Source organism: Juglans microcarpa x Juglans regia, chromosome 4D, assembly GCF_004785595.1.
Source record: "Juglans microcarpa x Juglans regia isolate MS1-56 chromosome 4D, Jm3101_v1.0, whole genome shotgun sequence".
Taxonomy (NCBI): domain Eukaryota; kingdom Viridiplantae; phylum Streptophyta; class Magnoliopsida; order Fagales; family Juglandaceae; genus Juglans; species Juglans microcarpa x Juglans regia.
Genome location: NC_054600.1, coordinates 27,303,977 through 27,326,755, shown reverse-complemented (window position 1 = coordinate 27,326,755; position 22,779 = coordinate 27,303,977). Strand labels below are relative to the sequence as shown.

Here is a 22,779-nt window from a genome sequence, read left to right as displayed (position 1 = left end):
ACTGTCTAAATTATAATTTACATATTCAGTTATGTCTCCCCTGCTTGAACACATAACCCGCTGTATAATCTAGTTTTTTTGTTTTTCTGAACAATATACGCTTCATTTAAAAACTACCAAAATACATTGTCATGGGTAATTTATTACAATAATTAGAAAATTATGGGAGGGTCCTTCCCACTATGGAAATCCAAAAGGCATGTTGGAATGAGATTGAGGGCCGAGGGGTATGCATCTTGTCAAATTCTTAGACGATGCCCACTCTGCAATAGAATGCGTGAATCGATTCAAGTCTCGATGTATTTTCTTTGTTTCCCAACTGTCAAAGTGTTGCAAAGTATTTCTGATGTCTTTCACTAGTTAACACCTGATTTACTATTTTTTTCTCAATAATATTAAAAATACCAAGTTTTATTTAAGCGCAAGTCTAAAAAAGTATATATAAGTAATAATAATAATAAATAGAGTAATACTATGTACAGTTGTAGAGTATACAAATACCATATAAAAAGGTGTGAGATCTATTATTAAATAATTAATTTTTTTCATTCTCATATTTACTTTTTTTTTTTTAAGAATTATGTGACATTTGTAATTTCTACGATTATAAATATTATTTATCTAATAAACCATGTACGTGAAAGTGTAATTTTTTTTAAATATAATTACTGCTTTAATTGTAGGCCAATAGTTTCATGAACGTGGCTAGTGTTGTGCCGTTTCTTACTTAGCTTTGAGTTTGACCTGCCGCTTGGACCGGAGATTTTAGGCAGGTACACCGAACGGCTTTGACGTAGAGAACAGAACAATGAGGGGTATAATAGTAATAGTGAAATTCAACGTCTGACTAGGACAGTCACCTCAAAAACTCAGAGGCGGTGGGCGGGACTCAGACTGGGAACTTCCATTATCTGTCCCTTCTGTCTCTCGCGCTTCACGGTGTTTGTTTGGTAGTCTTTGTTTTCGGCGCATTTTTCACGTTTGATTCTGTACAGAAATATTTTCCCATGAGAGCTTTGAACTGTCTCTTTGCAACGCGGTGTTTGGCAATCATGAAGAAAATCCATAGTCTGCATCACGCAGTCAAAGCCGTGGAGTATATACCCTTTTCTCGTTCGGTGTAGCAAGTCCGAAACTTTCTCCTCATCCGTCTTCTCATATTCTTCTTCTTCTTCCCTTCACTCTTGCAGTTATATGAACTTCATCGGGTTTGTTGTTCAAAATCACTTGGTTTCTGTCTCTAGTTATTTCAGGGACTAAGAATACGAAGGAATCGATACTCTGAGTCTGTCTGGTTATGTTGACTCTTTTCAACAAATTCCGAATACAGCTTGGGTGAACTGTTATATTAGTCTCAGCCGATTGAACTTACGTATTTTCATTCGAGAAAAAAAAAATTAATTTCTTCACAATTATGCTACACGCAAGAAGTTGAAAACTCTTTCAATTTGTACCGTTTGGGACAACAATGGGAGCGGTGTGCTCCGGTGGGGTGGCGAAGGGTAATGCCAAAGTTAGAGAAAATATTTCTGAGAAGCTCGAGGGCGTTAGTAAGCTGAAAGGGGATGGTTATTCGGATTCTGATTCGGATGCTTTCATCAAAACGATGCGAAATACTGATTCGCCCGTGGTGCGAAAGTCGTTGACCAGTGGCTCGAAGCCATCGACGCCGACTTGGTCAAAGTCGTCGCCTGCCACGCCGACTCGGTCGAAGCCTTCGACTCCAAGCAGGACAAGCAAGGTGCGTTCGACGACTGTTAATTTGATTATGGTTGTTGATTTCAATGTTATATTTTTTAGTATATATGTATGTATGTGTGCGCGCGCGCGTGTATTCGTTTCGTGGTAGTTAATAAGCAGTTTATTTTAGAGGAAAATTCATGATCAGATTGGCATATGCATCAACGATGATACTCTCCGCAGGAGTAATTGATAGATATAGCGCTGTTGATGAGTAGAGAAGTTTAATAGAACTGCACGTGCAAAGAAATACTTATAAGATAACTGCATAGGAGGAAAAGCTATTGTATTTTGACAATTCAAGAAAATGTAAGCCGGCAAAGAAAATTAAAGATGCAAAATAATGAACCTACAAGACCAATTTCATTGTGGGACATCCCATTATCATTTTGGTTCAAGTTTTTTCTCCTACCAAGGTATTTGTGATCCTCATGACTGGAGTTACTGTTATTAACTTAATGGAAACTTTATGTTTCCCATCATTAGTGAGTTGAGAATGTATTCATTGGAACAGGATGGTTGGTTCAATTAGCATGAACTGGAGGACTCAACAAATTATGCCATCTCTGGATTTTGGAATTGGTTACTTCATCCTCGCACATATTCCTGGAAAAGGATAATTTTACTCAGTTTAGGGGATATATAATGGAATTCGTTTGCCTGCTTAATATTCGGTGCATGAAGCTTATATTCTCACCCAAAGAAAGGAAATGAATCTTGTATCTCGTTTGAATATTATTATGACAGCACCTGAGGCATCCTAACTTTAAACTGATCCTGAATTGTTCTATGGTTTGAACAGGTAATATAAGATGCATCGTACTCAATGGTTTGATATAGCCAAGAACGAAATATAAAGGGCCCTGATATGTATTTAATGACAATTTTATGTGCCTAGGATGATTTCTGTTGTCAAGTCTAAAACATTAGATAAACTGAATCTTCCAGGCCAAAATGTTTCTATCATATATAATCTGGATGCAATAATCATTCTGTATCCGTCTGGGTTTGCAGTACTAGATTATCAAATAAGTTGAATGCAAGGATTTAGAATTCCGTTCAAGGGAATAACGTTCCTTTATTGGCGTTCGATACACTGTCACTTTTATATACTATGGTTTAGTTTGTTTTCTGCTTTTGCAGATTCTTCAGAAGGGACTAGGAAGAGCTGGTGAGAGGGCAGGAGATGTTCTGGACTCAATTGGAACTCACATGCCAAAGTTTAATGCCTATAGTGGGTTTGGTTTGGCTTCAAGATGGAATACAATATCCATATTTGCATTTGAAGTAGCTAATACAATAGCCAAAGGCATATACTTGTTGCAATCTCTTTCTAAAGAAAATATCCAGGCCCTGAAAAAAGAGATTTTACATTCGAGCGTAAAACAATTAGTTTCCACCAATGTGGAGGAATTGCTGAGTTTTGCTGCTGCCGACAAAAGGTTGTTTCTTGTTAGAGAGAATAATTGCTTTTGATATGAAGTTTGGCTGTCTTTTATGTCTAGTTTGATAGGATTTAATTGTAACTCTTTTCTTTACCTTTCATACTTTATAATTTCTATCTTCTCTTTTTTCTTTTTTTGACCTTGGGGTATTTTTAGGCAGGAGTTTGAAGTTTTCTTGCGGGAAGTAATTAGATTTGGAGATATGTGCAAAGATCCACAGTGGCACAATATGGGTGAATACTTTTCCAAGTAAGTTGACTTTATAAAATATGGTATGGTCATTATATTTTGCTGAGCATGCGAATATAGATCTGAACAGTTTGTAATAAATATTTCAGATTAGATACTGACGGTCCAAACCGCAAAAAAATTATAGTTGATGCAGAAACAACAGTTCAGGAGTTGACTATGCTGGCTCAGCACACTTCTGTAAGTTAATTTAAAGCTTTGCATTTATATGTGCTACTAGTTGGTGAAGTACTGTTGTGTAATTTCATAGGGAAGCATTTGATCATCCTTTACAAATGCTACATGATGCTAGTAGTTCCTCCTATCTGCTTTATGCATTTTATTGCTTAATCTTTGGCAGTTCATAAAAATACAAGTAAATATGCATGTATATATAGTTCGCTTCTACTAGCATTGAAACACGTAATACGTTTCCACTTCTGAAACATACTGAAGATGTCTTATTGAATCATGTTAAGTGTATACTCTGCAGTTTTTTACTATAATACTAATTTTTCATGCTTTATATAAATTTTCCATTTCGTCTATCTCCACTTGAATTTGGATTTTATCCCTTGGGTTACGATTAGCATGTATTACTCTAAGAAGCTATAACTTGTTCATTTGTGTAGGAATTATACCACGAGTTGAATGCTTTCGAAAGATTTGAACAAGATTATCGACGACAGCTTGAGGAAATGGAGTCCTTAAATCTCCCTCAACGAGGTTGGGCATAAAATTCTTATTCACTTACCACAGACTGCTTTTGATATATCTATAATACTGTGAAAACTTGGATCTGTCTAGTTCATTCAAAGTAATAGTTTCATATTCTATGGGACCAAGATGCCCATCTCAACATATCAGTAATCACGTATTATGCTATACAAATTCTACCTTGGAAAAAAGATATAATCTCTTTCTTTAAACCCAGGAAAAGCTCCTGTCCTGTAAGCAGTATTCTTCATTTTCTACCTTCCGTTGTGCTTTGTGGCCTTCTGTCTCATCATTTGCTACTACTCTATCAACCTCTAAACTTAGAAGATAATATATTGTCCATGGACTAAATTTTGAAAAAGTACTCAAAGTTACCACTGCTTGTTAAATGTGTCCAGTTTCTTCAAGAAGTCTGTTCAGTGGCAGCAGTGCACTAAATTCATTAACAGGTCATTTCGTTTGTAATTGTAGGAGAGAGTCTCACCGTTTTTCAAAGCGAGCTAAAAGAACAAAGAAAGCTTGTACAGAGATTGAAAAAGAAGTCTCTTTGGTCTAAAAGTTTTGAAGAGGTATATAACTGTGAGCACGTGTCATTATTTCTGAAGAGATAAAACTGTGATATTTTAATACCTAGTTGGAAAACTTTATTAGAATTTGCTTCTATGTACTTTGCGCTTCAATTTATCATTTAAACTGCCAGTTTTGGTTAGTCTTTATACTACCTCTCCTGGCGGAAATGGCAGTCAAATATAAACACATTTATTTGATATAGAATCTGTCATAGGTCAAGGAGGAAGGTGCCTACATTATTAGTCTTATGTTCCACAGAATAGAGTGGAATATTATTCTCTGTAGTTTTACTTATATTTTCCAATTATTTTGCTTATCGCAGATTGTAAAGAAGCTTTTGAATGTTGTCACCCACATACATAAAGCTATCTGGGAAGGTTTTGGAAACAATGGTATGAGTTGTACATCTCGTAATGAGACTAGTCACAAAGCTCATCTAAGTATTTAATCCTAAAAAGAAATGTTTAAATTGCCTCATAAATGTAGAATCTAAGTCACGAGAAAATATTGCGTAGAATCTTCTTTGCAGACTTTGGTTTTTACGCTACACATGCCCTGGTTTTGAAATGTCCCAAAGTATGTAGAATCTTGGTTATGAGAAAATATGGCATAGAATATTCTTTGCGGCTTTGATCTTTTACAACTACATGTGCCCTGGTTTTATTGAAGTCTCTGCCTATTGCCAACTATCCCTTAGTCATGTCAGAGGCATTGGTTTTGGTTGAACCGTGTTTTTCTTTTTCTGCTTGGCATCCTGATTTATGAACAGTTAAGCTAGCAAATTAACCGGTCAGTTGTTTCTTGCTATGTAGATTGATCAGAAAGTCGAAGTACATTATCTGTGACAAAAATTTCTGCACGTAGATCCTTTGTTACTGCATGGTTTTATCATGTCAAGGCAGTTTTCGAAATATTTTTAGATTTGCCGATGTCCATATATTCTTTTAATTTATATATGGTCGAATACAAGTCATTTGGACATGATTGAAGTTGTTGGCCTTGAAGTATGTGATTCAAATCATTGAATCATAAATTCTTACAGAGTTGTTTATTCATGGCAGGTATAACATTGGTTAGTGAGGAGGAAAGCAAGGGTCCTCAAAGACTTGGTGAAACCGGTCTTGCATTACACTATGCTAATATTATCAACCTGACAAGTATAATTGTAAGTATAAATCTCCCCTTTTTAGGGATTTCATTTTCAGCTAATTGATTTTCCAAGTATGTGTCCATGAATGGATGGTTATTTGTTGACAGGCATCTTGCCCAACCACCCTTCCCCAAAATATGAGGGACCGATTATATCGGGCATTGCCAAATAGTGTTAAGACGGTTCTACATTCCCGAATGCTTGATCTCAATGAACAGGTATGTCCTCTGAAGAATGGTTGAAACCTTGGCATTTCTTCTGTTCCCTACTTATTCATTTCTCTTCATGGATATTTAGCTCAAGCGTTTCTTTCTTTTTTCTAACATACTTAATTGCTTCACCTTCTGTTTCTGTACAGCTTTCGATTTTTCAGGTCAATGCTGAAATGGAAAGGACTCTTAAGTTGCTACTTCCATTTGCCACAAATACTCTTAAGTAGGTTATACTATTTCACTGGGATTTTTTTTTTATATACCTAATCTCTACATACTGCTATTTATTTTCTTGTACAAATATAAGCTAATATCTTTTGGTAGTCTTTCATTTTACACAAACACTCAATTTTCCTTCTGTTGCTTTTGGTGACAGAGCACATCAAGGTTTCGGGTGGGTTGGAGAATGGGCAAAGGCTAGGTTTGTCTCACTCTCGCTCTCTGTCTTTCTCTGTCACTAGAATGATACTTCAGAGTGTTTGTTTCTTATTGAACAGTATCGAGTTCGACAACAGTTCAACCGCATCCAGTAACCCGATCCGCCTCCAGACGCTATATTATGCAGACAAGGGGAAGACGGATCAATACATCCTTAAATTGGTGACCTTGCTACACCATTTGATCATCTTAAAAAGACGTAGAGATCCTGCTTTAAAGCCTCTGCGTTTACGATCTCCAACTGGGAAGACAGTCGATTTTCACTCCAAGATGAAGCATTTCATATCCTTGAACTCTACTTCTAAAACCCATGGAATACAACTTTCTCAGGAAGATAAGAAATTGTTAGACGAGGTGATTAGTAGCTTGATGGCCCCTGGAATCAGCAAAAGTCAGCACTTTGCCATGGCCAAGAATGGAGGAACCACGGTTTTGAGCAGGAGCACAGGTTGTTCCCCAAGCAGAGAATCGAGTGCACGACAGGGCAAGTCTGACGTTTTGGATATCATGGATGGGCTAGATGTCACGTTTGAACGTATACCATTCCAGACATGTTCTTCGCTCCCAGAATAGTTTATTCATTCTCTCCATTTCATTATAATTTTTGTGGTTATATTTACGTTTCATCGCGTATATACCCATGTACACAGGTGGATATGTGCAAGTATACGGGATATTATAGTGTAATGTAATTATTATTTTTTCTTTATGGCCTCAACAAATTTGAATGCCCAGAGTAGTACTTCCGGGGTGTAATGTAAATGGTGGGGTTTGATATATAAAATACTGATTTTGTCTCCTATTACTGGTTTATTAGGAATTTTAGGTCTTTATTGGATAAAAGAACAGTTTCGAATTTTGGTATTTATTTAATTTAATTTTTTTTACTCAATAATTTTTAGTGTATTGATATGTTTTTTTTTTTTAAATATATTTAAATATGTTAAAAAAAATATAAAAACAAAAAAAATGAATAAAAAAAATAAAAAGGGAGATTTGTGCTAGCAATGCCCAAAGCCTCTTGACAATTTGTCATCAGAATTGTAAGCAAGAACTGCAGAACTTTCGGATGCTCAAAATAAAAAACTTTAGCATGAACCATAGGATTGGGTAGGAAGATTTTGAACTTGATTTGGGGGAGGAGATCTTCAAGCTAGGGATCAGATTGGTGATAATGGGAGTGCCCAATTGTCGTAACCAGGCTGGGGCGGACACCCCTCTCGCATAAATATTGCGAGAACCAACCACTCATCACATCCCGTTAACTGCCTGAAGGATCATGGTTTAGTTGTGGCCTCTATTTGTCTCCTTATAGAGCCGATTCCAACCCCTCTCATTCTTCCGTCTCGATGTGGGATTAAACACCAAATCCCTCTCTTCCTCTCTCAGTCCGTGCGAAAAAAGAAAAAGAAAAGCCCAATCATGGATCATGTCAATGTGATGCGATATTGGGGAGCCCATGAAAGCTAGAAAAAGAAAAGACCATGAGATTCGGGAAAGCCTCAATTGGAAAGGTGCAGTGTTTTTTTCCCTTTTCATGCTTTACTCATATAGAAAATATGTTGACAACAATTCGAAGGAGTGAAGGGCATCTTTGATGAGTGACGTCTTCCATAATTGATGATAATTATAGGAAAAAAAAGGGATATGCTTTATATTGCGTTTTGTGATAGTTGATAAAGTAAAATGAGAAGCTATTTGAATTTCTTTCAATATATTTTGCGTTGAGTTTTGTGAAAGTGGGTAGGTAAAACCGTAAAAGTAATAAGTTGTTTCAATGATAGATTTTGTTTGTTTTTAGCGAAAACTACTTTAATTTTTGTGTTTTTTCTTTATGAAAAAATAGGTAAATGATTATGTGATTTTTATCTTTGAGAAAAAAAAAAATGGTGTTAAAAATTGTTTGGATTGAACTTTGACTTTTAAAAAAATATATATTATGAAACTAATAAAAACGGCCGCATGCATGCCCAATAAATCATGCAAAGACAAAAGCAACTTACTCTACTTGCACATCTAATTGAGAAATGATATTTGCCTCAAGTGCCTCTAACTTATTTGAAAAAATAAAAAAATATAAAACTTATATTAAAAAAATTAATTTTTTAACAATAAATTCTATTTTTTTTCAAAATAAATTTATACCATCCATAACTATATATCAAGTATTCCTTCGAGGCAGCACACAATGCTTATACATACGAAAAAATCTACACAACTTACTATTCACACAATCTCCCATACCACATTTTTTTTTTAATTTTTATTATTATTTTTATTTTATCAAATATTTAATATATGAAAAATAAATAAAAGAATTAAATTAATTTAAAAAGAATAAACTAAAAAAATATTAAAAAAATTTAAAAATTAAAAAAAATATAATGTGTGAAAGTTGAAAATGCTGTGTAACATTGCTCTATACATATGGCCAGCCCATGCAAAGCCTTCCTCACGCAACCATTCCCACCCGCTGTCTTCCGAACCCATGTTGCTTGCTCCTTGCTTGTTAGTGTTGTCACTGTGGGCTGTTACATACGTACAGGTTACGTAAAGGGCCGAGCTCATACTGAAAGCCCCACGTGATTGTCAAAGGCTCGATTGTGGGCTCAAGCTTCGTCTCATGTAGTTGGGCGAGGGCTGCCCTAGGAGGCTCGACATTTTTGGGCTTTATCCATATTGAGCTTCGGTTGTCGTGGTCCATGTACGGAAATAGTCGACATTGAATGCTGTCACGTGAGTCCTCGTCCTATAATTCCGTGCCGACTCCAGATTAAAGTAACACGTCAACCGCTGTCGGCTTTACCCACAGAATTCCACCGTCCATTCTATGAGAGCTCAACGCGTGTCGAATGTGTAAGACTGTTTTTCGTCTCCAACCGACGTGTCTACACGTGGGAGGCAGGTGGCTGACACGAATGCCCCTTCGGACGTTTCGCTGCATTGGATTATTTAACTGTCGTCGAAAACTCGAGTCAGTTCAGTAGCGAGGTTTGGACCGTGTGGGGTTACCAAGAGACTGCAAGCTTTATCCAATTGCCACGTCCTCAGGTACAATTTTTTTTACTAAACGACAGTTAATCGTCACGTGGCATTGCTTGATTAGATGCCCCTCGGTCCCTGCCAACGCTAAGGGTCCGCCACAAACAAAGTTCAAACAAGCCTTATCCATTATCAATTCCATTTTCCTTGGTTCATAACGACTCTATAATTTTTTCTAGATATTTTTTTATTGAAATCTTTTTTTTTTTTTCTGAATATTGATTACAAATATAAAAAAATAATGTATAGATGTATAACATGGTTCCTTTGTATGCGAGTCGCTACTATTAGGATGGAGTATAAAAAATCATAAATTGATTAGTTTTCTAAAGATTCTTCAATTCAAAAAATAAAAACTACACCACTCCAAATTATTTATCATAATTTATTAAAAAGATTAAAAACTTATTGAGAGGTCCAGTGTTGGTGGTGGCCTCTTGCTATACAATCCCAAAAATCGTTGTCACATCCTAAATCGGGTGTATATATTAAAGATCTCAGTCTAGTCTCTAAACATTAATATCTACGAGCTCGCCTTGTTTTTGTGATGACCGAGTGTGTATTGCCAAGTTGCTTGGCCTTGAACTTGTGTGGCAATGAAATATCCCTAAGTTGATGAAGGTTTAGTATTTGAGGGACGAAAGTATTGATGATGATGTAGTAAGATTGATCTAAGTGTTTTGATAAATGTGGTACAATGTGACACAATGTGGAGTAGCTTGGTTTGTCCTTGAGAGTGACGCCAATCGGAAGTGGGCTATGGTTGGATGATGGAAGTGAGGCTAGGGTTTCGATGGCTTGGGAAATTACGTGTTTGGGCAATGGGGAATTAGGGTTGGCGTGGTTGATGGTTTGGATATGGTTTGAGATTGATGAGAAGATGGAGGGAAGATTCATAAATTGTAGGAATCTACTAACGTAAGATAAGGTTTTGGTTTTTGTAAGTTAAGAAGGCCTTGGTTGACTTAAAATATTTTAGGAATGGATAGATTTAAGAGATTGGAGATGAAATGGAAATTTCTTCAATCAAGAGATTGGGTTGGAGATGAGTTAAAGATTTCTAAAATGTAGGAATTACCTTATTGAACTCTTGGTGGTTTCGGCTAATGTTTGTGGGAATGGAAGAATGCTAATTATGGAAAGTGAAATTATGGAGAGTTGGTCTTGCCTAGAGGAGGATTAACTTGTGTTTGTTTGTTGGAAAAATTCAAAAAAATATATGAACATGCAAGCAAAAATAACAATGGAAGATAAGAAATGGAATGGAAAATACTCAAGGATTGGATAAATGGAATCACACCTATTCACGAATTGCAAGGTGTGAATCTCTCTTTGGGATTCACGAACTGCACCCAAAAGAGCTCATGTGCAATGGCACCGAAATAGACCTCAAGAACAATCACAAGTGTTTACAAAAGAAAATTGTCAAAAAGGTCCAAATGAAATGGCTAAGTGCCTTATTTATAGTAAAGACATAAAATGAAACCCTAAAGTGGTTTCATGCAAAAAGGCCTTAGGTAGGCCCCACGTTGGCACTTGGTATGCATTGGTCCATGGTGGCCTAGATTGGCACACGACATGAGCCATGGTCTAGTTGGCTTGGTTGGAGTGGGGGCTGGTCATGACACGCCCTAGGCATGGGCCTAAGCGTTGGCCTGCTGCAGCTTGACATGGCCCAGGTAGGGCCTGGGCGTTGGCATGGTCTAGACTGTGCGGCTGCTACTGCTGTTGGCAGTGCATGGCCCAGGTAGGGGCCTAGGCGTTGACATGGCCTGGGGTTGTGCATGCGCATGCTGTGTGGCGTGGCCCAAGCAAGGGCGTGCACATGGGTTGCGCATTGGCTGGCGCATGGGCTGCTTGCTGGGCGTGCGTGGTCACTAAACTCGCTGACCTTGTTGGGCATGCGCATGAGCGTGTAGATACTGGGCTGCACGCAGCCAATAGCCTTGTTGGGCACCTTGTACGTGTCAAGGCATGGGCCATGACATGCATGTGAGTTGGTTATGGGACTGTCTTGGTGTGTCAACGACAATGTCATGGGGCTATCATGGCTTGTCAATGACATGGCCAAAATAAGGGCAGCTTCAGCTTGGCCATATGCCACTTTTCTTGGTGTTTTGATAGGTAGCCTTGCGCACCTTTTCTATTATTCAATAGAAAAATGAGTATCATTTTTAAGACCTGATATTTCCAGGTCCTATTTCGTTACAATCTATTATGATTATCACTTTATAATCATATCAAATATTTTTATATATAAATCGGTGGATAAAAACATCACTTATTGCGGGACATGATATAATTTTTAAAATAAGTCAAAATATCAATAATTTTTTTTATGATAAATGATGTAAGTCTTTCATATTAGTGAATGTAGTGTCAGATATATTGATAAGGAAGCCTGTAAATAAATTCTTCTTAGTATATAATTTTTAGAAATTTACTATTCATTATCCTCAAATATTACACACTACACAACATACTTATTTTTAATTTTTTGTTTTATTATTTGTAAACTAATTGATTTATTCTACTTATTATTTATATACTACACATTCAGTAAGATGAAAAAAAATTATGTATAGTGTGGTATGAAGATGATGAGTATAATTTTTTACTTTTTAAGTAGAGAAAAGTACCCATTTATTTAAGTATCCCTTAAGCCAGTACTCTTGGGTTCGTTTTGAGTGAGATGAGAAGAAAGTTTTATGAATACTAATAAGATAATTTGTGAATAATAATTAGATAGTTTGAGTTGAGTATTTTTTAAATTTTGGAAAAAGCGAGAGAAAAACTTGAATAAAAAATAGTATAAAGTTAAGAGATTGTTAGAATTATGGGTGAAAACCGACGGCATTGGCGCGATTTTTGGACAAAACCGACACCAACAAAAATGGGGGAGCTACCAATCGTAACCGGTCAATGGGGAGGACTAAGGAGGAAATCGATCGGGGCGATTCTCTAGCGGTTCTCGATCAGCGTCGATTCCCTTAACGGCGATTATCTTCTGAGAGAATAATGAGAGAGAGAGCGAGTTGTATAGGAGAGAGAGTGAGAGAGAGAGAGAGAGAGAGAGAGAGAGAGAGAGAGAGAGAGAGAGAGTACAACGGGAAGAAGAGGCTGGGGAAGAAGAAGACACATCTCGAAATGATGTTGTTTTACTTAAGTTTAAGTGAAACGACGTTATTTCAGACTTATTTTTTTTCTTACGTTCTTAATCAAAACGATGTTATTTGGTTTAATGTCAAACGACGTCATTTCCATTATCTGTTGTAATACTTATAGTTATAAAACGACGCCGTTCCACTTAAACTTAAATGGAACAAAGTTATTTCGATAAAGGTATCTTAAAAAAAAGTTTTATTATATCTGTCGGTTCAGCGGTCCGATTCAATTTCAAACTGTGACTGAATTGCTGAACGTCGGTTTCTTCAAATTGCCACTGCATGCCGACCGGTTCTCCACCGGTTTGGTCTGGTTCCTAACTCGATTGGTCAGTTCGCGTCGGTGGCATAGTATTCTATATAGCTTTAGGTAGAAAATAATTTTATAATAATATTTTTATTTTATGATTTGAAAAAATTGATTTTTTTTATTTGAAATTTTAAGAAAATTGTAATGATTATTTTGAAAATGTTTGTATTTGAATTATGTTTTGGAAGGAGATGAGATGTGATAAGAATTTTGGGATGAAATATATTTCCAAACAAGCCTGGCTTGAGGAGTGAGATGATATTATTATTTTGTGAATAGTAGTAAGATAGCTTGTGAACAATAATGAAATAGTTTGAATTGAGTATTTTTTAGATTTTGAAAAATAAGAGAGAAAAAGTTGAATAAAAAAATATTCTAAAAATAAAATATTGTTAGAATATAGTTTTATAATATTATTTTTGTTTAGAAATTTGAAAAATTAATTAAAAAAAATTGTAATGATTAATTTAAAAAATGTTTATATTTAAATTATATTTGAGAAGGAGATAAAATGAAATTAAATAATATAATATAAGAATTTTGAGATGAAATATATTTCTAAACAAGCCATATTTAATTCCACAGCCAGAGTCAATTAATTTCCTATCCGGAGTAGACGTTAAAAAGCCTCTCATGCATGGCCCAGATGTTTCCTTTCCGAGTTTATATTATTCTTCGTTCCTTATCTTTTAGCTATATGGAGTTATCAACAGCTTGCATGTCCAATTAAGGTGTCGGTACCCGCGACGATGACATAACATTAACGCGTTTTCAGAGACAAAAGTAATTTTTTTATTTTTTTAAGACATAAGAGACAAGAGTATTAAGCAAGATAATTGGCATACTATCTAGTATATATCTATATATATATATATATATATTTTCTGGAAAACAAGTGGCCGGGGTTCCTCTTTTCAACATTATGATATATTTAAAAGATTTGGATCTTGCAAACAGCTTGGTCATTCGCCCTAGCTTTTCCTCAAAAACCAAGAATATATATATATATATATATATATATATTTGCTATTTGATAACAATTTTATTTAAAAATAAATAAAGAAAAGATAATTTTTTTACATATTTGAGAAGCTACGTATATATGGATGAAGGCATTTTTTAGAATATTGTGTATATATACATTAGCATATATTAATTAACACATACCATGAACCCATATGCAATTAAAGGTAGTCCATATACTCTTCCTCTTCCAGAACTCTCCGGAACAATTGAAAAAAAATAAGAACAGAGGAGAAAAGTTCAACACCGTGATGAATCATTGAATCTAACCTTAAGTGTTCCGAAGTCAATGGGTTTTGTTTTTTAATATATCTCGTATTATGGGCTGTTCTTACAATAATTAATTAATATAATCAACCTGCATAATTAAGAAGATGCCTTCCAAACCGCCGCGAAAATCATTTTCCTTAACAAAGAAACAGGACCTTCAAAGAGCCTTTGAGAAGTTTATCAAATAAAAGTAAAGGAGAGTCGAAGATAATACCTTAATTTGATGCACGATTTTATACATATTAAATGTTTTTAGCATATTCTCTATTGGGTAAGTCTGCTAATACATACCAATCAGGAATATGACGATCACGCTTACGTACAAATTATATGGGCACTCTCAGTGAAATCTAGCTAGCGTATGAAAACGATCTCCATCGGTGCCTCAAAAGAATTGCAATATAAAGGGCATATACAATGGTTTTTGTTTCAACGTCACAATGAATATTCTCATAATTCATCAAGATCAGTATGATGTACTGTTTGGGGAAAAGAAAATACAGATTCAGAAGAAGAAGAAGAGAAAGTGTCTTGGGACTCTTAGTAATTTATCCCAAATTAAACCATATCATGCATGATATTTGCAGGAATTGCTACTTTCAAAATAAAGGATTTACCTGTAAAATTAAAAATAAAAGTAACTGGACAGAGAGAGAGAGAGAGAGAGAGAGAGAGAGAGACCATTGTATTGGAAACGTAGGCGGACAGAAACTGGGGACACCGACGTTTCGCCGAGTCAGCACAAGACATGATCGAATCATCCAATGGATAAGCCTGTGATTCGTTAACCCAGCCACACTAACCATGGTTAAGCCCATTCTCCTTATCACCATAAATACCAACTCATCCAACCGTCTTCCACTCCCTTTCTATCTACACGGATAAGCATAAACCCACTGCACTTCAGCAAACTGCTTCCAAATCTTAACGATGTTATCCGCATCCTCATCCTTAAGCTCCTCCTCCCATTTCTTCGGTCCAAAAGTCTCCGTAATAGACTGCCAACGTTCGTTCCCAAAATCCCTCAAGTTCCGTGCCTCTCGTATCTCCGCCTCTTGCACCGCAACCGCCGAGAGGACCGGGTCCCACGTCACCTCTTCGGCGTCACTTTACGAGGTCCTCGGGATTCACATGGGTGCCTCCTGTCAGGAGATCAAAGCAGCTTACAGAAGATTAGCGAGAGTGGTACACCCCGACGTTTCAAGTAACGGTCAAAGAGGTGGTCAGACTTCTGCGGGCGAGTTCATCAAGGTCCATGAAGCGTATACGACGCTGTCGGATCCGGAGAGACGCGCCGATTACGATCGCGTGCTTTACGGCCGTCGGCGGCGGACGGCGAGTTATTCTACGGTAATGGCAACGCGTGCGGCTACGATGGATTCCCAATTTTCTGGATATTCACGACGGAGATGGGAGACCGATCAATGCTGGTAGCCCCAAAAGAAAGCAGGAAGATTCATTAGGTTAAAATTAGAGATGGAGATGATCTTAATTAGGACTTGAAGAATGACACTGAGGGTATTTAAGGGATATTGTGGCAGAATTGAGAGCTCAAGCCTGACACAATTTTAGCAAGTCGATGTTACAGTGTATAAATGTAACATGAATCCTTTGTAAGTGTGAACAGGCGCCTTTTAATAGCCTGATTAATATATGAAATTCTGCATTTTACAGATTTCTTGATGATACTCAGACTTTACTCTTTAGTGAATAATAATATTAATATTAAAGCTATACCATACAAGTTGTTCAATTATATAGTAAGAAATATATTGGTTGTACGAGATTTAGCATGCTCATCTTAGTGTAAATTATACTCTTTTTTTTCTTTCAAATATTTTTTAAATGTCTATAAATATTTTTAAAAAATACACTAATTCACTAATAATTACTTTATTACCTATTTAAAAAAAAAAAAAAAGTGAGCAGGACAAAACTATAAGACAATACTATTATTTTCCTTTTATGACTGAAGAAGTTGTTTCAACGTATGCTTTGGTTTTTCAACTTCAACGAGGGATCCGGGCATTAAGATCCAAGTAGTGATATTTTTTTATTTTAAATTTTATCATCTTTATGCTAATTAATTATGATATACTAGTCATTGGCTTTCGGCCCCGTTGGAGTTGGGTGGCTCTTTCTAATTCTTTCACCCCGTCTCCGGCTATGCCCTAACCTCGTGATCGGACTGATTTTGGTGTCTGCCAATTCAAATTCTAGAATTTAAACCCAAACCCTAAATTGAAGATTCAACAAAAATTTTAGCAATCTAAAAAAATATAATTGAGCAAGATAAAATTTAACTGAAGAACAACACTTCTCTTCATGTTTTAATTATTTTCATTTAATTTTTTACCGATAAAATTCATTTTTATTATTATATTTTTCAAGTTTTGTAATAAAGATGATTCCTTTTTTAAAAGCAGAGTTTTCCCGAGTGATCACTTACGTTCACGAATAAACTATAGAGAGAATTGATCTGTACACACGAGAAACTCTCGGAGAAGCTTGATTTCAACAAGGCCTTTGCTTGAAGAATGGACCATTTGGAGGATTGTAAATGGTACATTAGTCAAAATTTGGTCTGACAAATGGCTGCCTTGACCAATTACTCAAAGCCCAATAAACATTCTGGATGCATAAGTTAATGTTGAGGAACTAATCAACTCATATACAATGGACTGGAATCTCAATTTACTCAAAGAAATCTTTACAAAAGATGAAGCAGAACTCATTAGCTAACTACCTATCAGTCACACAAACAGGCCAGACATATTAATGTGGAGATGTTCAGCAAATAGAATATTCAATATAAGGAGTGCATACCATCTACAAGGTGAAATACATAGCAGAACAGAAGACCAAACCTCACAAGAAAGGCATAAAGCAGAAGAATGGACCAAAATTTGAAAATTGTCACACCCTCTAGCAACAAAAACCTTTATGTGGAGAGCTTGTCTTAACATATTACCTACCAAACTCAAGTTATGTAAAAAGAAAATATTGGTAGACCCTCTTTGTCCCTTATATTTGTAGGAACCAAAATCTATAGAACATATATTTATGGGACTACATATCAGCAAAGGACGTATGGGGATAGTGCTCTATGAAAATTCAAAAAAGCATTGGTTTATTCAAGAGCTTTCAAGATCTTCTAAAAGTCATGTTCATATGGCTAAATAAAGAGGAGATGGAGAAACTGTCAGTAGTGCTATGGAAGCTATGATGGAGAATGAATGATTTTATTTTCAAAAACACTTTTGCTCATCCTAATCTTCTAGTGAAACAAGCCTATAAGTTTCTGCAGGACTTTAGAGTATCTCAGGTAATGGTAATCAATCAACTTTCAAACTCTATTGTTAGGAATTCAGATTGGGTATCTCCCCCAAATGATTTTGCCAAAATTAACTGGGATGTAACAGTGAATATGGTTAATTGTAAGATAGGAATTGAGATAGTGGTGTGTGATAGTGAAGGAAATTTTTTGGCAACAATGAGGAAGAGGCAAGTTTTACTCCCTGATCCTTTGGCAAAGACTTATGCTGCCGTTCAAGCAGTTATCTTTGGTAATGAATTGAGAATTAGGAAAGTTATTTTGGAGGGAAATTCAAAGAATGTTGTGCAGGCTATTCAAGGAAATATGGAAGATTTGAATTCTGTTGGGATGCTAGTAGCAATATAAGGACCAAGCGTCAATGCTTTGAAAGCAGCTCCATCAGACACGTTCCAAGAGAAGCAAATGTAATTGCACACACGTTAAGCAAGAATGCCTTATAACTGTCTGAATGTATTGTAGATATTGAGGATCCTCCTCACTGTATACTGTCTCTATTATAGAGACTTTGATCTATGGGAAGATACATATTTTTCTTCAAAAAAAAAAAAAAAAAGAGCCCATTACTCCATTCATGACAGTTTAATCGAGACGACAGTCCAGGAAACTTAACCTATTGGACCTTCTTCTTTATCTGGGCCTGAATGGACTTCACTTTCTATATATATTTTCTGTAGCCCACTGAAGATTGGGCCGTGTGCATCGAAACACGCTGGTCACTGGTCCGGACTCGGGAGGCAGGAGGTCTTCACCAGACGGTGCTGCGTCTCAAGGGGATTAGAGAAAATGGCCAATCTGGGCTTCTAAACCGATGGTCGACACTGCACCTCCTCCACTGGTTCTGCCCTTACGCAGCACCGCATTATTTCGTCTCCTCAGTCTTGCTACTGGCCACAAAAACCGTCGATCTTCGTCTCTCGCTAATCAGTGCCTTCGGCTAACCGTAACGTCCATCATCTGCCACGCGACCTCAAATTGTCCAATGCCCCAATACGGTCTGATCTCAACGAAGGCGGTGGCAGCAACTTGGATACCAATGCAAGGAAGAGCCGAAACCAGATGAAGCGAGAGGCTCGGCTCGCCGTCCGTCGGAGCATTGAACTTCCATCCTTTTTTACTCCTTGAATCAAACGTACTCTCAGGTGCCCCCGCCAATATTCCCTTGCTGCGAAAACAGCCCTGTATGCATTGTTTTCTTTCGAATTACAAATTCAATTGAGCTCAAATTGACGTTGATAAATGCCGAGTAGCTTCCCTTGTCGAAGAGGCGTTCGAAGCTCCAATGCCAGTGAAGGTGCTTCCGTAGTTGTAGACTTGTTTTCTGTGGTAAGTTTATAATCAGTATTATTTCCCGTAGTTGAAAAGTTTCGGTTGTGTATTTGTCATCGAAGATAAGATAAAAATTCATTCCTTTATAGTGTCGGCTCACATGTACTTGGAGGGTTTGGTTGATTTGCTTCTTGTACTGATTTCCTTGTTTATTGGCACAGAAAACAAACTTATATATACATATATATATATATATATATATATGTATATGTTCATGTACAAGGCGAACATTCTATTCTGTAATTATGCCAGAACGATAAAGATGAGTATGGAGAAATAACTTGGTAAGTGATAGAGGTAGAGGTGCTATCGGCATACAATACTGCTTACTATTCTTTCTGAGCAGTACAATCTCATTATGCAATTAATATTCAATTTTCTGTGTTATGGTTAGTTGAATAGTTGGTTAGTTAAGTAATTACTTTCGCATATTATGAGTACTTGACAATATTGTCTTCAATAGTGTGCTAAGTCATGTTATTTCTGAATGGTGCCTCCCGAGTTTGGAACTTCTAATCGTCTGAGTTCCAAGTTCCCGACCACGGTACATGACCATCTTAATTGATTATATGTGTCTAGTGTCTATTTATTGTTGGGTGGAGAGAGACCAGCAGAATGATTCATTTGGAAACATAAACCTTTTCGGTTCTCAGTACTTGCCCCTGATAATGTGTATTCATAATTTGTAGTTTCAACTTTCTCAGATTGCTAGTTTTAAGGCTCAAATCATTGTTTGCTTTGTAAATCTTGGCATGCTTCTAAACTAGTGGACTGGATTTTACATGGTACATTCCAATGCCTTTGTTTTTGTGTACTTGCTGGAGAATTTCGTGCCATGTTTGATATGATAGTATATATGCGTACTGCTCCATGGTTTTGGCGGTTTCTGCCAAGTTTGATGTTTCATATGATTGTATGATCTTTGGTTCACACACAGATATATAATGCTAATAGAGATGCTTCATTTTTGTTAGATAAACTACGACAGGATGTGCAGCGTGAATTATGGATGGCTTGACTCAGGACAAAAGATGGTGACCAGATGAGGCTGCAGGCTTTGTCCGTTTCAATGGTTAGGGGAGAGGATGATCATGAAGAAGCAGAAGAAAGTCAGTATAGTTGCTATAGTATCATATTTTTTTCGAACTTACTGAGCTTCGTGAGATATTAATTAGTTTTTTCGAGTCATGTTCCAACTTAATTCTTGGGTATTGTTTCCAGGGATCTGATCATAAAGACATTAACATAACAACCAGATGGTTTGAAGGTCTGTTCGGTAAGGACATTATAATCAACGATGAAGTTTATTCAGTTCAGAGTGTTGAATTTAGAGTAATGCTACTACACATACACTCGTGGAGTCAACAAGCACCACGTAATCTTTTTGAAAAAAAATAAGGTCTATTATTTAAAAATTATTATTTTTTATGTAGATTTCATATATATCTATTTTTTAAAAAAATATTATGCGGCGCTTACCCATTTCACGACTGTAAATATCATTTCTCTTGAATTTAACCGCAAGGTATGTTGAAATATTCCACCTCTGCTATTCTGATCACCAAGATATATCTTTTCAGGGAAAATTTAATAATTAGTCCTTGGCTTTGGGTTGTCCTATTATAACCGTAGTAATATTTATTTTGCCCTAACGTTATCGTAATGAATTGAATAACGGCGGGTTTTAGGGCTGGCTGTATGCAGACTGGACTTGTGCCATGTTAGAGGCAGGCCCCAATCTAGGTTTGGGCCGTTATATGACATCTAAAATTAGGCTCGTGGTCGCATAGGTTGATGTTTGGGTCATACAGCCTAGAAGCCCCAATTGTAATCTTAATTCAAGGAAAAGGGGAAATTGTTCTCCTATCTCTGGTTATATGATCAAGTTTTCTAAAGAGTTTTGTTAGTTACAAATTTAGTGTACAACTCATGAAACCATTATAATTATATATAAAAAAATTTAAAATATTAATATGGATTATTATTGTGGGATCTATTTTAATAGTGTGTTGGGTGTGTCCAAAGATAGGATTGTAAAATTATATGATGATCCTTGTGAGCCAAGAGAATGAAAAGGTCCATGGCCATACATTCAGTACTTTGTCCTGGCTGTACATTTTTTTTATTGGCATCTGGTGTCAAGAACAGCATCCTGACTAATTCTGAGGGTGCACAATTCTCGACAGAGAGTTTTTTGTAAGTGTACTTCGGATAATTCAAGGAAAAAATCATGAAGTCTGATGGTCTCTAGAAATTGTTTGCATCCAAGCAAATTTGAATCTTAGCCTTGGAGGAATTAGGGAGCATACTCCCAAGACCAATGCCTTTACCACTTAAACCAATTGTTGGGATGTTTGTTTTGTAAGAAGCCTTAGTACACCATAAGACACGTTAGCTCTTAGATGCAAGCTTATTAGGATCATAAAGTTCCAAACCCTTTCCTATATGCTCTTCAGCTCGTGAAGAGGTTAGCATCTGAAAAGAATCTATTAATTATTATTTATTCATGTAATCATAAGTGTAAAATTTAACAATTTTAAGAACATAATGTCAACTTGTAGTAGGCGTGGTGACGATTGGAGAAGCTAGCTGCATGCACAGTGTGGGCGGTGGACGGTTCTCGGACAAAAATTGACATGTCAGTGTAGATAACTACAAAAGAACTGCTGTTAAAAAAAAGCAATCTAGTATGGCAATAATGAGGTTTAGGTAATGGCAGTTTGTCTCGCCATTTGCATCAGCTGATGTGATTTTAAATATTCAGCCAATTAACACATCAAGGTTGCTCAGACATTGTTATCGATTGCAGTCCGAGGGAAGAATACAAAGCAAAAGATGCCATTTCTTTCGAATGGGTTCATAGACTGCTGAACGATGTGATTTCATTTTTGGTTGTTTTTCTATTATTCATTTTGGTTTTTATGCGAATATAGTCTTTGAGAAGGGTGGGCGGTTGTTGAGAATGCACTGATCACAATAGCTGCTATATATATATATAATATTTTCTGTTTTACCTTTTTGAAATCACAAAATGGTCACCCTCAGAATCCTGCTAGCTATTACGTTATCTTTCTTAGCTAAATTCCCTTCCTTGGGAAGCCCGATATCTCATTTTCAAGTACCCTATTGAATTTCATCTCACTGTTTCGATATTTTCCGCGAACCACTCGAAGATTATGTGTCGTTTCTAAAAAACCAGGTGGCGTTAATTTACATGGCAGACAATGAAGCAAGCTTTTCTTTGAAGAATATTTCTTGTGTTTCATGCGTAAAACGCCTTGATCAAGTGATGATAAGAGTCATTGTATCACCTTAGTCTTACTAAATTTTCGTGCGCAAAGAAAAACTGCACTCTGCTAACGCATTCTCCATGATTTCGTTTTCTTGTGAATGAGGAGTCCAGCTGTTTAAAACCTTTTTTTATTCCCATCATGATTATGAAATGATTTGATCAAAAGGGTGAGTGCTTTATGACAAAAACGAATTATATATCATATCATCTTATGGTGGTCCCGGCATTATTAAGGAGAACCCTTATGACTTATCAAAGTTATTTGATTGGGGACAGGCTCACCTCCATTGATTTTGCTCCAATTTTCCGTTCAATTTTCTTCTCCTCCCTTCAAATTTCCTACCATAATATTGTCATGCTCATAGATTTTGATAGGACGAACGAAATTCAAGATATGGGAGCTGCTTAAAATTCATTCCAATCCGAGAGAGAGAGAGGTGGTTTGCATCAGGAGCAATCTTGAGAAGGAGGGACAAAGGAGGGTCCGTAATGGGCCAATGCCTGTAACTTGTGGA

General features: G+C 36.4%; 2 protein-coding genes, 1 long non-coding RNA gene and 1 other non-coding gene across 5 annotated transcripts; 3 read left to right on the top strand and 1 right to left on the bottom strand.

The window, feature by feature from the left end:
* Window positions 1-917: 917 nt before the first annotated feature.
* Window positions 918-7,205, top strand: LOC121261591 (protein PSK SIMULATOR 2-like). 2 transcript variants are annotated; one of them, XM_041164031.1, is made up of 13 exons: window positions 918-1,127; window positions 1,245-1,741; window positions 2,884-3,182; window positions 3,342-3,434; window positions 3,524-3,614; window positions 4,046-4,139; window positions 4,602-4,699; window positions 5,023-5,092; window positions 5,762-5,865; window positions 5,958-6,068; window positions 6,209-6,285; window positions 6,439-6,483; window positions 6,560-7,205. In XM_041164031.1, exons 2-13 carry the CDS (start codon window positions 1,469-1,471, stop codon window positions 7,071-7,073), a joined length of 1,869 nt encoding a protein of 622 aa, XP_041019965.1. In that variant the 5' UTR covers window positions 918-1,127; window positions 1,245-1,468; the 3' UTR covers window positions 7,074-7,205. The 2 variants fall into 2 exon arrangements, with proteins under 2 accessions (XP_041019965.1, XP_041019964.1); XM_041164030.1 differs by having other exon boundaries at window positions 918-1,741.
* A 451-nt stretch (window positions 7,206-7,656) lies between these two features.
* On the bottom strand, window positions 7,657-7,760 carry LOC121261781. The gene has a single exon (XR_005940001.1). It is a non-coding gene; the product is annotated as a small nucleolar RNA Z279/snoR105/snoR108 (small nucleolar RNA).
* A 7,400-nt stretch (window positions 7,761-15,160) lies between these two features.
* LOC121260803 (chaperone protein dnaJ 11, chloroplastic-like) lies at window positions 15,161-15,981 on the top strand. Its single transcript, XM_041162834.1, has one exon. The coding sequence runs from the start codon at window positions 15,240-15,242 to the stop codon at window positions 15,741-15,743; it is 504 nt and encodes a 167-aa protein (XP_041018768.1). The 5' UTR covers window positions 15,161-15,239; the 3' UTR covers window positions 15,744-15,981.
* A 2,393-nt stretch (window positions 15,982-18,374) lies between these two features.
* LOC121258991 lies at window positions 18,375-21,900 on the top strand. The gene is made up of 3 exons (XR_005939495.1): window positions 18,375-18,969; window positions 19,947-20,081; window positions 20,194-21,900. It is a non-coding gene; the product is annotated as an uncharacterized LOC121258991 (long non-coding RNA).
* Window positions 21,901-22,779: the final 879 nt, after the last annotated feature.

Bases quoted from the DNA above. Each gene is read 5' to 3' on its own strand.
- LOC121260803 (XM_041162834.1), top strand. From the start codon at position 15,240: ATGTTATCCGCATCCTCATCCTTAAGCTCCTCCTCCCATTTCTTCGGT.
- LOC121261591 (XM_041164031.1), top strand. From the start codon at position 1,469: ATGGGAGCGGTGTGCTCCGGTGGGGTGGCGAAGGGTAATGCCAAAGTT. The intron at 4,700-5,022 runs GTATATAACTGT...TGCTTATCGCAG, and splicing joins GGTCTAAAAGTTTTGAAGAG to ATTGTAAAGAAGCTTTTGAA. The intron at 5,866-5,957 runs GTAAGTATAAAT...ATTTGTTGACAG, and splicing joins TCAACCTGACAAGTATAATT to GCATCTTGCCCAACCACCCT.